Source organism: Chanodichthys erythropterus, chromosome 21 (assembly GCF_024489055.1).
Source record: "Chanodichthys erythropterus isolate Z2021 chromosome 21, ASM2448905v1, whole genome shotgun sequence".
Classification (NCBI taxonomy): Eukaryota; Metazoa; Chordata; class Actinopteri; order Cypriniformes; family Xenocyprididae; genus Chanodichthys; species Chanodichthys erythropterus.
In genome coordinates, this window is record NC_090241.1 from 17,894,756 (window position 1) to 17,911,806 (window position 17,051).

The window sequence follows — 17,051 nt, forward strand, 5'->3', positions numbered from 1 at the left end:
CAAAACTGAATACGCGTGATAAGTCCATCTCCTATCACTTACTTTTTAAGAGAATTCACATTTTATGTAGAGTTACATTCCACAGCTCTTTTTATTTCATGTCGGATTGCTCAATTGCTCCAGCTTGTTTATATCTGATTCCTAGGGAAGGCAACATGTCCCGCCTTAAAATAAATTCTATTGGTTGAAAACACCAACAAATCCATAGAAAGGATTTGATTGGTTACCGCAAAAATTACGCTTGCTGTCCAAAGCGGAAGTGATTTCGTATTGGTTAGTGCAGTGTAAGGAACACTCAACAAACAAGATAGGCTGAATCACTGTCGGGATGGATGCAGGTAAGAAAACCGCAAGAAAACAATTCCTTTATATTTCGGTCATCTGTTCAGGTGTCATGAAATTGTTAAAAAGCAACATTCTTCTTTCGACAACCAAGTACGCGCCTGTTATTGGAGATGCCGCATCTACAGTTTGGGATTTTGTCGTTAAATATGGTACATAGATAGATGTCCCAACTGCTACCAACTGGACAGTAAAACAGAACAGTCTGCTGTCAGATAAGGGACGGACACTGTTTTGTCTTCTAGATGTCACTGCACCAAAATGTCACGACCACCCGTGAAAACTGTTTGGCTGTTTTCGAGTCTAGTCAGCTGCCAATATTGACAAGCGTTTTTGAGCATCATAGGAGCGTTCCAGCCCACGACTGATACTGTTGAGCTGGAAATGCTTTTGGGAGGCTGTCCATGTCGTTTATCAAATTTCTGCCTACTCCAATAATATGTTTGCCAGTAACATTTATCACAGGGACTTTCGTGCACTGTGCCATGGCTTTAACCCTTTGATAAATGATATCCTTTACAATTAACAGCCGTTTTACACAGAATTAAACTTAAGAGTCTAAGTAAAGTTACACATAACGTTACACAGCGGGACAAAGGCAGTGAAAAATTGAGGTACCACTTTACAATAACGTTCAGTTTGTTAACATTAGCTAATGGATTAGTTTATTAATTTAAGTTAATGTTAATTTATAAATATAGCATTATTCATTGTAAATTCATATTTATTTAAAAAATGGTTGACTTACAAATCTTGAACAGTTAAAATGTATATGTAAAAAAAATAGTTAACTAATAGTAACAGAATTATCTTAGATTAATAAATGCTTTATTTGTTGCGTGTTTGTTCATGAAACTATATCTTTTATTCCATTGGACAGATGTGAAACTCCTTCCAAATACATCATTGTTGAAACAATGAGATAATTGTGATCATTCTTAAAGGGTTAGTTCACCCCAAAAATGAAAATGTCATTAATTACTCACCCTCATGTCGTTCCACACCAGTAAGACCTTTGTTCGTCTTCAGAACACAAATTAAGATATTTTTGATGAAATCCGATGGCTTAGTGAGGCCTCTAGACAGCAATGCCACTGAACCTCTCAAGATACAGAAAGGTACTAAAAACATATTTAAAACAGTTCATGAGACTACAGTGTTTCAACCTTAATATTATAAAGCGACGAGAATACTTTTTGTGCTCCAAAAAAAACTAAATAATGACTTTTCAACAATATCTTATGATGGCCGATTTCAAAACACTGCTTAGGACCATTACGAATCAAATCAGTGACTCGGAGCGCCAAAGTCACGTGATTTTAGCAGTTTAGCCGTTTGATAGGAGATCTGAATCACTGATTCGAATCGTAAAGATCCAAAGCAGTGTTTTGAAATCGGCCATCATGACATATTGTTGAAAAGTCATTATTTTGTTTTTTTGGTGCACAAAAAATATTCTCGTCGCTTTATAATATTAAGTTAGAACTACTGAACTCGCATGAACTGATTTAAATGTGTATTTAGTACCTTTATGGATCTTTATAGTTTGAATGGCTTTGCTTTCAATAGAGGCCTCACTGAGCCATCGGATTTAATCAAAATATCTTAATTTGTGTTCTGAAGATGAACGAAGGTCGTACGGGTGTAGAACGACATGAGGGTGAGTAATAAATGACATTATTTTCATTTTTGGGTGAACTAACCCCTTTAATAATTTTTGCATCAGATGGTTAGGCCTACTAAAGAGACTAAAAATGTGCCAAACAATGTCTTTGTTTTTACAAATTATTTGGTAATATTTTGTTGGTCTGTGTAAGTAGTTGAGCTTCCATTTGGTCATTGGTTTTTCTCCCAAAAGCTACTCTCACATACGACTCATTGCGCTTTGGAGAGATCGAAGATTTCCCAGAGACCTCCGAGCCTGTCTGGATTTTGGGAAAGGAGTTCAGTGCTCTAACGGGTAATACAGTGGTAGACATTGAAGGTTTTGTGCTGATGTGTTTGGTTCTTGTTTGTAACACTGTGTTCTTTGTGTCCCAGAGAAGGATGAGATTCTGGCAGACGTCACGTCACGTTTGTGGTTCACGTACAGAAAGAACTTTCAGCCAATTGGTGAGGGTCAAAGTCCTCAATCCTATTTTTATCGTCCAAAGGCTGCATTTAATTATTCATCCGGATAGATAAATCTGTTTAGTTTGGTTTGTTAATGGACATAATGTTACAGGTGGCACTGGGCCCACTTCAGACACTGGTTGGGGCTGCATGCTTCGATGTGGGCAGATGATTCTTGGGGAGGCATTGATCTTCAGACACTTGGGTAGAGGTAAGACTACCACATTTGAAAACTTGTGTGTTATGTGGTTGGTGATTATGAGATGAGGTTTGCTGATATCTGAGATGTGTGTTTGTATGTTTTATTAGACTGGAGATGGAGTCCAGGTCAGCGGCAGAGAGCAGAATATATCAGTATCCTCAATGCCTTCATTGACAAGAAGGACAGCTATTATTCCATACATCAAATAGGTACTACTCCTTATCTACTTGCTGCTTGAATATTATAGGAAGAGTGTTAAGTTACTCTCTTGACAGGTAAATTACTGTAGATGACATGGCTTGTTCTTTTTTTCAGCTCAGATGGGTGTAGGTGAGGGCAAGTCTATAGGCCAATGGTATGGTCCAAATACAGTGGCACAGGTACTCAAGTAAGTTGGCAAAGTCAAATTAAATATATTTTTTTAAATTATTATTTAAATATTTAAACTTTTGTTTTGCTTTTTGTGGTTTTTAGTTATATATTTAGTTATTATTATTATTTTTTTGTTGTTGTTGTTGTGACTTTTAGTCATGAAATATAACTGGAAAAGACTACTGAAGCTAAGTAATCTTTAAATAAACTATTGTGCTTTGCTATATTGGAATAAAACCATCTAAACTTCCATGCCCATCTAGGAAACTGGCAGTTTTTGACTCCTGGAGCCGACTGGCAGTTCATGTAGCTATGGACAATACTGTGGTCATAGAGGAAATCAGTGAGTTCTCTTTCATAGTGCCCACTTGGAATCTGCAGACTTCTTTTGCTTTTTTTTGCACTAATTTAGAGGGGAATCTGTGGGATTCTATGGGAATGGATTTGAGCTGACTATACTTTACTCTTATTAGTAGCTGAAAGCATGATATAATTAGCCAGTATATTTGAAGGGATAGTTCACCAAATTCTGTCATTATTTACTCACCTTATGTCATTCCAAACCTGTATGACTGCTAACATAAAATAATATTGCATATTATTTTGCAAAATGCATATAAATATCAGTTGTCACTAGATCTCCTAATAATATTTCAAGATTATATTTAAATGATTAGTTTTATGATCTGATACATGTTTTTTGTCCATAAAATAGATGTCAACATTCTTCAAAATATCTCCTTATATTGGTAAATGAGAAAATTGAAGAGATGACTGAATTTTCATTTTTGGGTCACTATTTACATTAAATATGTCACAATCGGACATGCCTCTTCTGGTAGCTGTGATGCCTGATTAGTGGATTTTTTTTTTTTTTGTGTAATTGCTAATTAGGGTTAGTACACAACAGACCAGTTTTAATACACAGTTCACAGTTGTTTCATAAATTATGTTTTGCTTTTTGTGATTTTTAGTCATGAAATATAACTGGAAAAGACTATTGAAGCTAAGTAATCTGTAAATAGAGTAGACTATTGTGCTTTGCTATATTTGAATACATAGAGAAGAGATGACATGATTTTATTATTATTATTTTTACATCACTTGCTTCTGCAACTTTGCAACCCAAAAATAAATATACTTATATTAAAAAATAAACTGAAAGTTAATAACTGAATGTTAATTTTAATTAGTCAGTAGATAATAAGTATTTGTTCCCTTTCTTTAGTACTTGGTTGAACCAGCTTCAGAGATATTACAATTATCAGCCTTAGATCCTTCTTAATTTTACACAATGTTATGGAGCAATATTAGCCCATTCCTCTTTGCAAAACCACTCAAACTGTACCTTGTTAGTTGAGGAGTTGCAGTGAACAGCAGTTTATTCTTTCAGAGATTGAAGTCAAGACTCTGAGTAAGCCACTCAAGGGCATCAATTTCTTCATTTCATCAATTTCTGGCAGTGTGCTTTAGGTTGTTGCCCTACTGAAACGTCCTTAGTTTATACTCGCTTACAAAAGGGAGTAGGTTTTTATCCAAAATCTCCAGGTGTTTCACATAATAACACTACAATCAGCATATTTCACTGTGGCCATGTTGTTACTTGGCTGATGTGAAGTGTTAGATTGTACGCCACACAAACAACTTTTTGTTTGAGCCAAAAGTTTGACTTTGGTTTAATCAAACCATAAGGCCTTATGTCTTTCAAGTTTCTACATACAACAGCTTTTGTTTTTTTGTCAGTTTCCCCAAACCTTCCTTTTTGTGCAATAGCTTGAAGATGGTTTTCCCATAGAAATCTTGTTCATAGATATCATAGTCAACTTGGACAGAGACCGTAGCTTGATTATAACTGCAAATGTAAATCTACCTAATGACTTTTGTAACTTAGTCAAAGTGTCTTAGGTTATTGCAGAATTGCAAAAACCATATTGAGGGCTGAATATTTTTTATCAAGGTTGTACTTTACCTTTATACAGTTGTGTGTGTATCAGATGTTTTTAGTGTCAGGACAAATTCTTGAGAGAGGATGTCTGATTTCACAATTGTCCCAATTAGGCCATAAATGACTAAGGTATTTGATAATGGTTGTTTGTACTGGCTGTCCGTAGAGAGGCTGTGTATGCCGTGGCTGGACTTCGACAGGGGTGCATGTGCGATTTCTGATGAGCCTCGGGAGATGAATGGTGATCTGGAGGGGGCTTGTGCTATGGCAGAAGAGGAGACGGCTCTGTGGAAACCCCTTGTTCTGCTGATTCCTCTAAGACTGGGCCTCAGTGATATCAACGAAGCTTATATTGAACCACTCAAGGTAAATCTATAACATTATCTGTTGTATGAATTGATGTGAATACTGTTACCCGTTAAGCGTGAGTAGAATGTCTTTATCTACTATAGCTGTACTTTATCTACTTGCTGTACAAGCAGTGGGCTTTATTTTCATGTCTTATCCACAGCAATGCTTCATGATGCCTCAGTCTTTAGGAGTAATAGGTGGAAAGCCAAACAGCGCCCATTACTTCATTGGCTTTGTAGGTAAGCAGAGTTTTTCAAGCTAAACCTATAAAAAGTCTGTTCTCAGTTAGTGGCTCATGAACCAAATGGTTTACCGTCTGATAAGAATCTCGGATGAGAGGGAAAAACAATACTAAATGCAAAAAATTAGGTGCAACTAATAATTTATCAGCACATAGTTTGGAGAGCAAAATAAGTAAACGTTTCCCATACCTTTTGTTATTGGCAGAACCAAATATCGTCTGCGAATCAGTATCTACGGTATGTTGCCGCAAATTTGTCTGGTGTACTTGGTAGCTAGTCAAATTAGGCAGATGCTAACATGTACAAAGTAGTGTGTCGTCCTCAATTTTAAAAACCTTAAATATTAACTCTGTGTGATGAAAGATGGGCACAGCCCATACTACATTAATTTAAATATGGTTTGTCAATCACAATGTCCTTAAAGGTGCAGTGTGTAAATTTTAGGAGGATCTACTGACAGAAATGCAATAAAATATACATAACTATGTTTTCAGTGGTGTATAAAGACCTTACATAATGAACCATTATGTTTTTAGTACCTTAGAATGAGCCATTTCTATCTACCGAGCATGTTTCGTCACTATGTCCTTCTTCTTCGTTGGTGTTTTTAGAGGCAGCTTGCATTGTCACTGGTAGTAGTAGTAGTAGTCCTCTGGTTTATTAGAAACAGAGATCGTTCTTTGTTAAAATTAAGAAACCTCATAGCTTTACTGGCTACTCTCTGCTGTCTCAGACAACATCTTTGTCCTGTGTTGGCCACTGTAGCGTGTCTACGTGCTTCAAAAGGGAGGGGTGAGCGGTGGACTGAGCAATTCGCAACCTCACTGCTAGAGGCCGCTAAAATTTACACACTGCACCTTTAATGGTGTAAATTATTATTTTTTTGTATACTTTTATTTTAATACAATGACATTTTTGTTTGTATTTAACAAACCATTGTGTTGGGATGTCACTTAATGTGAGTTTTGAAGCATTACTGTTTTTACTGGGACTCTTGAGAGGTTTACCTGTGTGGTATAGAATATGTAAATGTTAAATGCTGAATGGCAGCATATTGAGTTTCAACGGCTTCATTATCTTTTCTTATTGATGGCGCCCTGCAGGTGATGAGCTCATTTATCTAGACCCCCATACAACTCAGCCAGCAGTGGACCCAAGTGAATGCGGTCAGTTCCCAGATGACTCCTACCACTGCCAGCACCCTCCCTGCCGAATGCACATCTGTGAGCTTGACCCCTCCATTGCTGCTGTAAGTAGGGCTTGATGCAGAAGAAACAGTTTCACTTTATTTTGATGGTCCCTTTAACATATTCTGTTGACTATAAGTAACGCTGCACCTACATGTCTAATAACTCTCATTTGATCGTACTTGCAAAGTTACTTATACTCAATAAAATGTCTGTCTACTAAGGCTCAAATGACAGTTAGTTGACATGTAGTTCCAAAGAAACTTATAGTCAACAGAAATGTTCAAAAGTGACCATCAAAATAAAGTGTTACCAAAGAAACAAATGATTCATTTCAGTATTATTTATGTCCACCTAGTAGCACACAACTGATTAACCCATTTAATCCCACATAACAACAACAAAAAAGATCAATGTCCACAAAAAGCACCAAATCAGCATATTAGAATGATTTCTGAAGGAAATTGTGATACTGAAGACTGGAGTAATGGCTGTAATACAGCTGTATATGTATATTTAGAAGTACTGTTAAAGAGAAATATGTATTTATTCTTGGATTATCAGTCCATTTTCCTCACAGTTGCCTGATATCAAAAGAGTAAAACACATGTGCTCACTTAGCTTGGAAAACTTTGGGATTAAATAGGTAAATACAGTTGTTGTTAGGTGTCAAAAACAGTAAAAAGTCATTTCCTTTGAATAACAGTATCATGTTTGCCAAATTTTGTCCATCAGGGCTTCTTCTGTCAAACAGAGGATGATTTTGATGACTGGTGTGCACAGATTCGTAAGGTACTTAAGGCAAAAATGACTATTTTTCCTGGTCTCTGTTTATGTTTGTGCCTCTGGTTCGCTTTTCACTTTTGTTTTTCCCTTGAAAAGGTTTCCAACTGTAGAGGTCTTCCTATGTTTGAATTAGTAGACAGTCAGCCATCTCATCTAATTAGCACTGATGTACTTAATCTTACTCCAGGTAATCTCTTAAACTGCTTGTTCATAGATTCAAAACTCTTAAGATTTACGTTTATAAATACACACCATATGTTATTGTTCCTCAACAGACTTTTCAGATTCAGACCGGCTCGAGCGCTTCTTTGATTCTGAGGATGAAGAATTTGAAATCCTGTCTTTGTGAAGAACAGTTGCATTTGCCAGACTTTCAGAGTTCTGTGGTAAAGCCGCCTCAGAGGAAACAGAAGAATACCATTGACGTCCAAGGCCACTGTGGAATAGTCACCTGCGTCAAACACACAGCTTTCTTCTTAAACAGCTATACTGACTGCTCTTTGTCACCCTGAGTGAGCCGAGGTCAGGTTTCATGGTCACAAGCACTCAGGACCATCAGTATGTATGTACTTTGTTGCATTTATGTGTATCCATATTGAGTCTTAACAGATTAATTTTTAAGTGATATGGTGCCTTTTTACCCCCTTAACTTAAACAGGTTTGCCATAACACATTTTATGGTTTTGGGTAGGAGACATGCTAATCAAATTTGATTTAGCAATTACTCTCAACCAATGAAAGTCAGTGAAATTTTGGACCTGTATGAAATTGTAAATGACAACCAAGGAAGGTTGGGCATTTGCAGACTGCATAGGATTGCTTGTAATTATACAAGAATGATTTTGTCTTCATGTTTAAAATCTCTGTACACAAGTTTATTTTATGAATATTTATTTAATCATTAAAAGATAAAAATAAAACAATTAAAATTTCTTAGGTTTTTCCACTATTTACAAGTGACAGGAAAAAAACTAAAGAAAGTTTATATAAAAGCAGTTGGAGATCCGTTCAGCTCCACAGCTTTCCAACTGGCTGATTCTCCACTAAACGGATGATTTCTTCACTCAAATGCTTAATATCTTTGTGCACCTCTTCTATGGTTCTTGCAGCATCAATCACCTAGATGAAGAAAGACAAAAGATAAACTAATTCAAAAGATAGTTACCTACTGCAAATGTACAATAATTAGGATTACACTAGATACATCACCTTCCAGTTGACTGAGGAATCTTGCATGAGCTCTTCAAACCTTTGATGAACTGTGCGTTGGAAAGCACTCGTCTCATACCGTTCAATTCCATATTCTCCACGGTTTGCTGCCATATTAGGATTGAGCTGCAGAAACATCACCATGTCTGGTTTTGGAAGTCCCACATCTGGATTCATGCACCACTCCAGAGAGAAGCCCTGAATATATCAAACAGCTAAATTAATGTCTCTACATCTGACCAGATTCAGATCCTGTTAACTGTTTCAAAAATAAACAACTGTAAAATACCTTAAAAAGGATAGTTCACCCAACAATGAAAATTATTTACTCACCCACAAGTTATTCCAAACCTGTATAAATGTCTTTGTTCTAAACGAACACGAAGGAAGATATTTGGAAGACTGGTTACAAACTGACTCCCCTCTTGATAGTATTTTTTTTTCTCTTTTTTTTTCCTACTATGGCAGTCAATGGGGGGCAAGATCTGACTGGTTACAAACATTCTTTCAAATATATTCCTTTGTGTTCAGCAGAACAATGAAATTTACACAGGTTTGGAACAACTTGAGGGGGAGTAAATTACCAAATTTAGATTTGAGTGAACTATCCCTTTAAGGAAGTATTTAAGAATATACACTAAACTACATTTTTAAAAAAAGTTTGGGGTTTGTAAGAATTGTTTTTGAAAGAAGTCTCGGTAACACTTCACAATAAGGTTCATTAGTTAACTACATTATTGAACTAATAATGAACTGCACTTATACAGCATTTATTAATCTTTGTTAATTTCAACATTTACTAATACATTATTAAAATCTTGTTAACATTAGTTAATGCACTGTGAACAAACAATGAACTATTTTCATTATCTAATGTTAATGAAGATTAGTAAATACAGTAACAAATGTATTTCCCATGGTTAGTTCGTGTTAGTTAATACATTAACTAATGAACCTTATTGTAAAGTGTTGCCGAAGTCTCTTATGCTCACTAAGGCTTTTATTTCAGTAAAAAATGCAGTGAAGCATTGTGATATCTTTTAAAATAACCTTTCTATTATATTATTAGTATTTGAAAATGTAATTTATTCCTGTTATTCTAATGTCTAACATTTTTTAGTATCAGTGTTTGTGGGAAATGATACATTTTTAGGATTCTTTGATTAATAGAAAGTTAAAAGTAATATTTATTTAAAATCAAATTCTTTTGTAAATATATAAAAACTTACTGACCCCAAACAATTGAATGGCAGTGTATATTTTATTTTATTTTTATTTTCCCAGTATGTTAAAGTGACACTAAAATGAAAACACTCACAGGCTTGGCACTAGTAAAAGCCACTCCTGAAAACGCATAGCGGTCCACCACTAGATTTATCCCTTGTTCCAACTTCTGTTTCATTAGAGGCCTGAAGTAAGAAAACAGAGACTGATTGGGTGACAGAACAGTCAATCTACTTAATGAATGATAAATCAATGAAGCATTACTGTGCATGCACTTTACTGGATTAATAATACAATTCTGCAGTGATAACCTACACCATTTCCCATCGGTTTGCAGAAAACAGCAGGTGAACAGTGTGATCCTCCAGATTACTCTTTTTCTCCAGGTATGAACTGATGAGTTGACCAATCTTAGTGGTTCTGTCTGTATAAAAGAAACCTTTTATCCTCAGTACAAGAAATACAAACACTGCACATGGATTAAGGCCGTCTCAAAACCCAGCAAGCACTGTCATGCGTGAAGTTGGAAATAAATTATGTTTTCTCTTATTTTGTATTACGAATTTTATGTTGTCTAGTTAGGCAGCTCACCGACTGGATTTGAGACACATTTATATGTCCTATTGATTTCACAAACGGTGTAACAATGTTTTTTTTAAAAAAAAACATATAAGAGCTGCAAAAACTGCGGGATGCTTCACTATCACGTTACTATTTCAGAGTCTGTCTAGGTAAAGCTCCACAAACAGGTTCATATGGGATAGTCAAAGATAAGTGATTTTCACCTGGAAATCGCATAATTTCTGCCGCTCGTCCGCTCTGTTGTAACGCCTGCACAAGTTTTTGGCATTGTGTGGTTTTCCCGGCTCTGTCAACTCCTTCCAGAACAATCAAAGCTCCTCTTCTGCAAGACATGGCTCTTAAAATCAACTAAAAAGGTGGAAGAACAGGGAGGAAATACTAACAATGGAGAGCAAATCTTTCATAGGCTGTGAAATATTTACGCGGTATTTTCCTTTTTTAAAAAAACCCAGCCTAAACAGTTGTACGTCATTCCACTTCTACGGTGGCCGCGAATGGACAAATGTGATTCTTTCCTTTTCAGTTTTTATCAACCTCAGTCATTAGGCAGATTTAATATATTATATTATTTATTTACTTAAGCAAAGTGTAATGAAGTAAGTTACCAATATTCATTGTCGGCATTTATGCCTTTATTGAATTTGTATTCAAACCTTTTTTTGCATATTAAATACTTATTTTGATGAAAATGTTATATATTAACAAAATGTTATTAATGAGAGTGCAAAAAAAATCTATCTTCAAAACCGTGTTTACTTTATCTAAATACAATTTTATAAACATATAAACAATGTACGTTTTAGAGCTTTTTTTCTCATTTTTTAAAATTAAAATTTTAAAATTACAAAACCATAATTTGCCGTGAATTTGCATACGCCATTCGCCAGTGCGTGCCACGCATAGGTGCCACGTCATATCCTTACACAGTGAAAAAGTTTAATCTGTGATTATATTTTTATATAGATCATTGGATGCAGCCAAACAACATTTTAGATATTATGCCTATAGATTTTTTTTTTTTTACTCAATTTTAGCCAATGAGGTGCAACTGGGGAGGGAGAAGGCTGTGATGCAGGCCTTCTTAGAGAAGGAGGATTGTGAACCTGGAGTCTGGAGAAAACTGTGGTTTGTTTCTTCACTCTGTCAAACATACATTTCAGCAAGCTTTTGTTAAGCTGGCTTTATTTGCCTTACCAGGAAAAACACGTTTTGTTGCATCTTTGGTTGAATAGTTTACAATAAGATCTGCATTCACTGATATGCCTCAGGAGTTCAACACAGCCCAAGATCCTGCAAAACCATCTGAACAAGATCAAGACAGGTTTGGAGCTACATGAGGGTGAGTAAATGAAAAGACTTTGTTTTGGCTGAATTATTCCTTTTATATTTCAAACACTAAAGCACTTTTTATGTTTTAGTTTATTTGGGGATATTGCAAGAACCACTTTATAAAACTGAAATGTTTTTACAAAATGGAAAATACTCAGAAAATAACAGAACAATGGCCAGCTTACAAAAAGTAATTTCTAAGTCATTTATTCATCAGAAAAAGAAAAAAAAAACTAAAAGATGAAAAATACAAGAAGTTGTATCCTATAAAAATGTAACAACTACTAGTATTGTACTAGTATATCAGCTAAAGTAATATGCAAATGACTTTTTTCCTACTTTCAAAGGGTGTTGTCACTAAAAACAATCTCAAACCACTGATATAGGGTTGAAAGCTGAACTTGTTATTGATGACCGGTCAGACTCTGCTCTTGTGGCAGTGTTTAAGAGCATCAGCCAAGGCCTCCAACACCATGTCCACATTGGCCTTGCTGCTGTTACATCCCATCAGTCCCACACGCAAAACCTGTAAAAACATGAGAAACAAAACATTTACAGTACATTTACAATTACTGACCCATGCGTCTCTTTAACACACTATGTCATTGTACTGGGAATGGTTTGTTGTCCTGGTGTCTTGTCAGTTATGATTAATCAAATCCAAAAGCTTCTTACCATGCCAGCAGATGGTCCCAGTCCCCCAGAGATTTCAATGTTAAAGGTCTTCATAATGTACCCTGTGATTTCCCGCCAGTCATATCCTGGGGGAGCTACTATTGTGGTCACTGTTGGCAGTCTTGCTTTCTATAAGAGTTTTCAGAACAGGTAATACTACATCAATTTGATTTGCATGCTATGTGAGATTTTTTTGTGATCTTCAAGGCTCCATTTCTTCTACCAACCTTATCCTGCACAAACAGTTTTAGGCCCATTTCTTCTAAGCCTTTATGGAAGTACTCCGCAACCTCTTTGTGCCGTTTCCATGAGTTTTCAAGACCCTATAAAAATATGTGGCAAAGAAATGCTTTAGTTAAAGACAGTCACCATGAAATCAAAATTGGCAATTCTTGTTTTTAAATTAAATTATTATTGCAATATTTATTTAAAGTGATTTATCTGTGCACATTGTGCATATTTTTTAATAAAAAAAAATCCCTTATGTTTCTCAGATTTACTAATTCATGCTGATGTTTTTGGTCGTTTGCTCTTCAGATGATCATAATGTATTAATGCCAGGAAAAAACTGAAATGTGAGTGTAAGACAGAATATGATCTCACTGTCTCTGCGAGAATGGCCAGACTCTCCCGCAGACCGTAGAAGGAAGATATAGGTCCGGTGTGGTGATAACTGCACAAACAACAGTTACAGAAACTTTATCATATATGCGCAATATTCTTTCATTGTTTAGTGATAGAGAATTGACATATTGATTTATGTTTCGGACTGTAGGCCTTTAGTGTTTAATGATAATATGTCTGTGCTAAAACTGATAAATGGTCCTTACGCGCGTACAGGCTTGTCATCACAACCCCAATAATTTGCCAACCAGCTCATGTCCAAGAAGTAAGAGATTGGTTTTGTTTTCCTGTTAAATATTTTCTGACTGTTTTGCCAAAAAAAAAAAAAAAAAAAGAGAGAGAGGGTGTTTTAGAGATTTGTTTTTCTTTCCCACATAATAATGAAAAAAAAAAAAAAAAATCTTCCTTGGAGCTGTTTTGTCTCACCATGCTCTCTCACTGAAGGAGATTGGTGCAGTTCCTGGAGGGGCGTTCAAGACCTTCTGAGAGCCAGTATACATAATATCAATACCTAGAGATACAAAATGTACATTTTAAATCATGGACCTCAGGCAGTGATTATGGTGCCAGAACATGTAACATGATGATACCTTGCTCATCCATGTAGATGGGAGTACCTCCCAATGCCGCTACTGAATCAACCAGAAATAAACAGTTGTACCTGAGTGACCGAAAAGAAATTACTCATTAAACACACACTCACATCTCAGAAAACTTTCTGATTTATAAGCTTGTTTCCTCATGGGGACCAAAAATGTCCCCATAAGGTCAAATTTACTGCTATTACTATCCTTGTGGGGACATTTGGTCCCCAGAATGTAGGGAATACCAGGACCCCATCCATCCATCCATCTATCACATTTAAATACCTCAGTCACATCCATCCATCCACCCACCCACCCACCCATCCATCCATCCATCCATCCATCCATCCATCCATCCATCCATCCATCCATCCATCCATCCATCCATCCATCCATCCATCCATCCATCCATCCATCCATCCATCCATCCATCCATCCATCCATCCATCCATCCATCCATCCATCCATCGTAAATTATGTACTACTGGTTAGTCATGGCAGAATGTATTAGGGGGAGGAACGTTTTCATTCTAGACAGCATTTGATTGGACAAAAATCTGTGTAGTGCAACATGAGGCAGCAATACATTTTTTCTCAGAAGAGGAAGCCTGTTGCATCTGCTAAAGGTGACCTCAAAGTTTATAAAATGGGTCTTTAAAGGGTTTTTTAAAGGGTCCTGAAACCCCAGAACAGATATGTATAGGCTGCACGTCATTGAAAACACTACAGGTACTTTGAAATTAATAATAATAATTTATTTTTATATAATTTATCTAATAATTTGAAATTAGCTATTTTTGCATTTTTCAGAGCGATTTCTGTCTTCCTGTTTGAAAAGCAAAGTCGGAGCAACGTCACAAAATCTGACGTCATCATGTACCACCGGCAGGATCCGGAGTGCTGATTGGCTCCAAGTATGGGCTGGTCGAACATGCTGACGTCACCAGTTTTTACATATATTCATGACTTAAAGCTCATTGAATCCAATCACTGCGCTGTAGTATGCATAAGATTATAATTGCGGTATTATGCATGAGGAAGTATCACTTCTCTCGCCTCTGTCTCTTGTCATTCAGGCATATCGTTGGTGCTCGTTTCCTCAGTGCAACAACACAAAAATGCGTTTTCCTGCGACGCGACCAGAGCAGAAGTTTGGGTGCATGTGGATTGTTTTGCTGTAATCTACCAGCACAATTGGAAAATATGTTCGCATTACAGCGGATAATTCAAATGTCACAAAGTGCTGTTCATCACCTCTGCGTTCGGACACGCGAGCCGTATGTTTCCCCCAGCACAGCAGCACATGAGTGTTGTTTGTATTTTGCCCACGATACGATCAGAACTGGAGTTTGAATACGAACACATGAAAAATACAACTGTTATTATAATATACAGGCGGAGCTCGCATATGATCGGTTTCAGCGTGGAGCTCCGCGATGAGTTTAACAACACTAGCCACGTGGATCCTAGCTCATATACAGAATAAAGTATCCGTGTTTAAAGTTTTTATAGACATATTTCACATATTCTTCTGCACCAAACGTGACCCAGCACGGTGTATGCACACATATTTCTTCAAGTCTTCTTCAAATGAAATATATGTGCAAACTGGACACTGATACAGTGGTGTAGCCTATCTGAACGCATCGACACGATTATTCTGATGAACAAAAGACTTAGAAAATGGGCAAAATTAAACTTTGTCTTTATTCTTTCTCTGTTAAATTATGTGTCGTTTATCATGAGACTGTAGTGCATGAAAGTATTATTAGCCCTTTTAAATATTCTTTCGCATTTCTCCCTTGTGCTTGGGAGTTTGTTGTCATTTTTCTCTGTGCTCATATATTAATGTTCATGATTGTGTATAATGAGTGTGTTGTAGGTCTGTGTTTCATTGGTTGTTCAGTCCCCTCTTCCCCCCCTCTACACTACCACTTTTCCAGAGCTTTACACGCCCATTTTTAACAAAGATTTTCCAGCTCAGAGGTGTGAACGACCAGGCTAAAACAGGGGGGTTTCATGACCCTTTAAGGAAAAGGTCTATTCAGGGAGGAGATGTCTCACTTGTGGCAAAGGTCACCAATGCCATCTATGGGGTGGACCACTCCTGTGGAGGATTCTCCATGTGTGAGGAAGAACACCACTGGCCTGTATTTGTCTAATGCCTTCAAAACAGGACAGACAAGGTTAATCATATGTAGTTAATACATAAGTGGTTAATGAAATATATATGATTTTTACCTGCTCAATTTCCTCATTTGTAAAGTACCCACCAGCAGAGGTTACAACTGTGTTTACTTTGGCACCTGTGGAAGAGTGTTTGATATGAATTGATGTTCTGAATCACTTTTATAATTCTCTGTTCCAGGCTTTCTACTAAAAGCAGAATCACTACCTATCCTCTCAGCGATCTCCGCAGCCCTCTCTCCCCATATGCCATTGACAGCTATGAGGACACTCTCTCCAGGCTCCAGCGAGTTAAAGATGGCACACTCCATAGCAGCATGACCCGGTCCACTCACAGCCAGAGTCATGCGGTTTCGGGTCTGAAACGCATACTGAATGCCACTCTTAATCTGATTCATAATCTGAAAGAAAATTGAGCAAACACTGAATGAATTTCATTTATAGATTTTAAATTATGACAGGATTATATATATTAAAATCTCTGATAAACAAGCTACTTTACTGCTTTCTTTTTTCACATCCAAGTCATTTATGTTGCAGCTGTTTAAGTGGATAGTTCACTCAAAAAAGAACATTGTCATCATTTACTGAGCCTCATGTTGCACCAAAAATGTATGACTTTCTTTCTTCTGTGGAACATAAGATATTTTGAAGAATGTTGGTAACCAAACTGTTTTGCTCAAGAGACATGAACAACATAAGGGTAAGTATGATGATCAAATTTATTTTTTATTTTTTTGGTGAACTATCCCTTTAAGCAAATATGATTCAAAATAGTAAAGCGTCATATATTATATAAAAGCGAAGACCTAAAAAGTCAGTCCCTATAGTATGCATTTAATGAGCACATGTATTGTATTACCTCAATGGTTTCTGCATGCAGGTGGCCTAGCATGGGCTGTGCTCCAGCTGCTGAAATTCGTGCGGGTACATTGGATGGTCCTGGTCCGAGCATAAGCCGTTTGGGGACATGGAAAGGCTGTAACAGACATTCCGGTGGGAGAACAGACAGAGAGGACATAATGCTGCCGGCACACTGACAGACTGAGGCAATGGTTAACTCATGTAAACTGTGGGCAAACCTTTCACCTGTTGGCC

The 17,051-nt window shown here is 36.7% G+C and overlaps 3 protein-coding genes across 4 annotated transcripts; 1 reads left to right on the plus strand and 2 right to left on the minus strand.

The window, feature by feature from the left end:
* The first annotated feature begins 278 nt into the window (after positions 1–278).
* On the plus strand, positions 279–8,402 carry atg4b (autophagy related 4B, cysteine peptidase). Of its 2 annotated transcripts, none has more exons than XM_067373042.1 (13): positions 279–338; positions 2,201–2,302; positions 2,383–2,454; positions 2,567–2,665; positions 2,764–2,865; positions 2,972–3,044; positions 3,292–3,371; positions 5,140–5,339; positions 5,485–5,563; positions 6,670–6,815; positions 7,489–7,545; positions 7,636–7,726; positions 7,815–8,402. In XM_067373042.1, the coding sequence occupies exons 1-13, from the start codon at positions 329–331 to the stop codon at positions 7,886–7,888; spliced, it is 1,185 nt and encodes a 394-aa protein (XP_067229143.1). In that variant the 5' UTR covers positions 279–328; the 3' UTR covers positions 7,889–8,402. The 2 variants fall into 2 exon arrangements, with proteins under 2 accessions (XP_067229143.1, XP_067229144.1); XM_067373043.1 differs by lacking the exon at positions 279–338 and adding an exon at positions 395–494.
* Positions 8,403–8,498: 96 nt separating this feature from the next.
* On the minus strand, positions 8,499–11,034 carry dtymk (deoxythymidylate kinase (thymidylate kinase)). The gene is made up of 5 exons (XM_067373044.1): positions 10,758–11,034; positions 10,288–10,396; positions 10,067–10,157; positions 8,749–8,946; positions 8,499–8,658 (listed from the first exon to the last, which is right to left on the minus strand). Exons 1-5 carry the CDS (start codon positions 10,885–10,887, stop codon positions 8,548–8,550), a joined length of 639 nt encoding a protein of 212 aa, XP_067229145.1. The 5' UTR covers positions 10,888–11,034; the 3' UTR covers positions 8,499–8,547.
* An 842-nt stretch (positions 11,035–11,876) lies between these two features.
* On the minus strand, positions 11,877–17,039 carry agxta (alanine--glyoxylate and serine--pyruvate aminotransferase a). Its single transcript, XM_067374451.1, has 11 exons — positions 16,816–17,039; positions 16,162–16,354; positions 16,008–16,072; positions 15,831–15,931; positions 13,773–13,843; positions 13,609–13,693; positions 13,389–13,487; positions 13,162–13,231; positions 12,786–12,881; positions 12,559–12,687; positions 11,877–12,409 (listed from the first exon to the last, which is right to left on the minus strand). Exons 1-11 carry the CDS (start codon positions 16,972–16,974, stop codon positions 12,302–12,304), a joined length of 1,176 nt encoding a protein of 391 aa, XP_067230552.1. The 5' UTR covers positions 16,975–17,039; the 3' UTR covers positions 11,877–12,301.
* Positions 17,040–17,051: the final 12 nt, after the last annotated feature.

What these genes read in the sequence shown, in the direction of transcription:
- agxta (XM_067374451.1), bottom strand. Translation starts at nt 16,974, where the DNA reads ATGTCCTCTCTGTCTGTTCTCCCACCGGAATGTCTGTTACAGCCTTTC. An exon ending in CAAATGAGGAAATTGAGCAG is followed by an intron (nt 15,932 to 16,007) that starts GTAAAAATCATA and finishes CCTGTTTTGAAG; the next exon opens with GCATTAGACAAATACAGGCC. An exon ending in AACTGTTTGTGCAGGATAAG is followed by an intron (nt 12,688 to 12,785) that starts GTTGGTAGAAGA and finishes AAACTCTTATAG; the next exon opens with AAAGCAAGACTGCCAACAGT.
- dtymk (XM_067373044.1), bottom strand. Translation starts at nt 10,887, where the DNA reads ATGTCTTGCAGAAGAGGAGCTTTGATTGTTCTGGAAGGAGTTGACAGA. An exon ending in AGAAATTATGCGATTTCCAG is followed by an intron (nt 10,397 to 10,757) that starts GTGAAAATCACT and finishes TCTTTTATACAG; the next exon opens with ACAGAACCACTAAGATTGGT. An exon ending in GCAAACCGATGGGAAATGGT is followed by an intron (nt 10,158 to 10,287) that starts GTAGGTTATCAC and finishes TTCTTACTTCAG; the next exon opens with GCCTCTAATGAAACAGAAGT.
- atg4b (XM_067373043.1), top strand. Translation starts at nt 395, where the DNA reads ATGAAATTGTTAAAAAGCAACATTCTTCTTTCGACAACCAAGTACGCG. An exon ending in CTTCAGACACTTGGGTAGAG is followed by an intron (nt 2,666 to 2,763) that starts GTAAGACTACCA and finishes ATGTTTTATTAG; the next exon opens with ACTGGAGATGGAGTCCAGGT. An exon ending in TGTACTTAATCTTACTCCAG is followed by an intron (nt 7,727 to 7,814) that starts GTAATCTCTTAA and finishes GTTCCTCAACAG; the next exon opens with ACTTTTCAGATTCAGACCGG.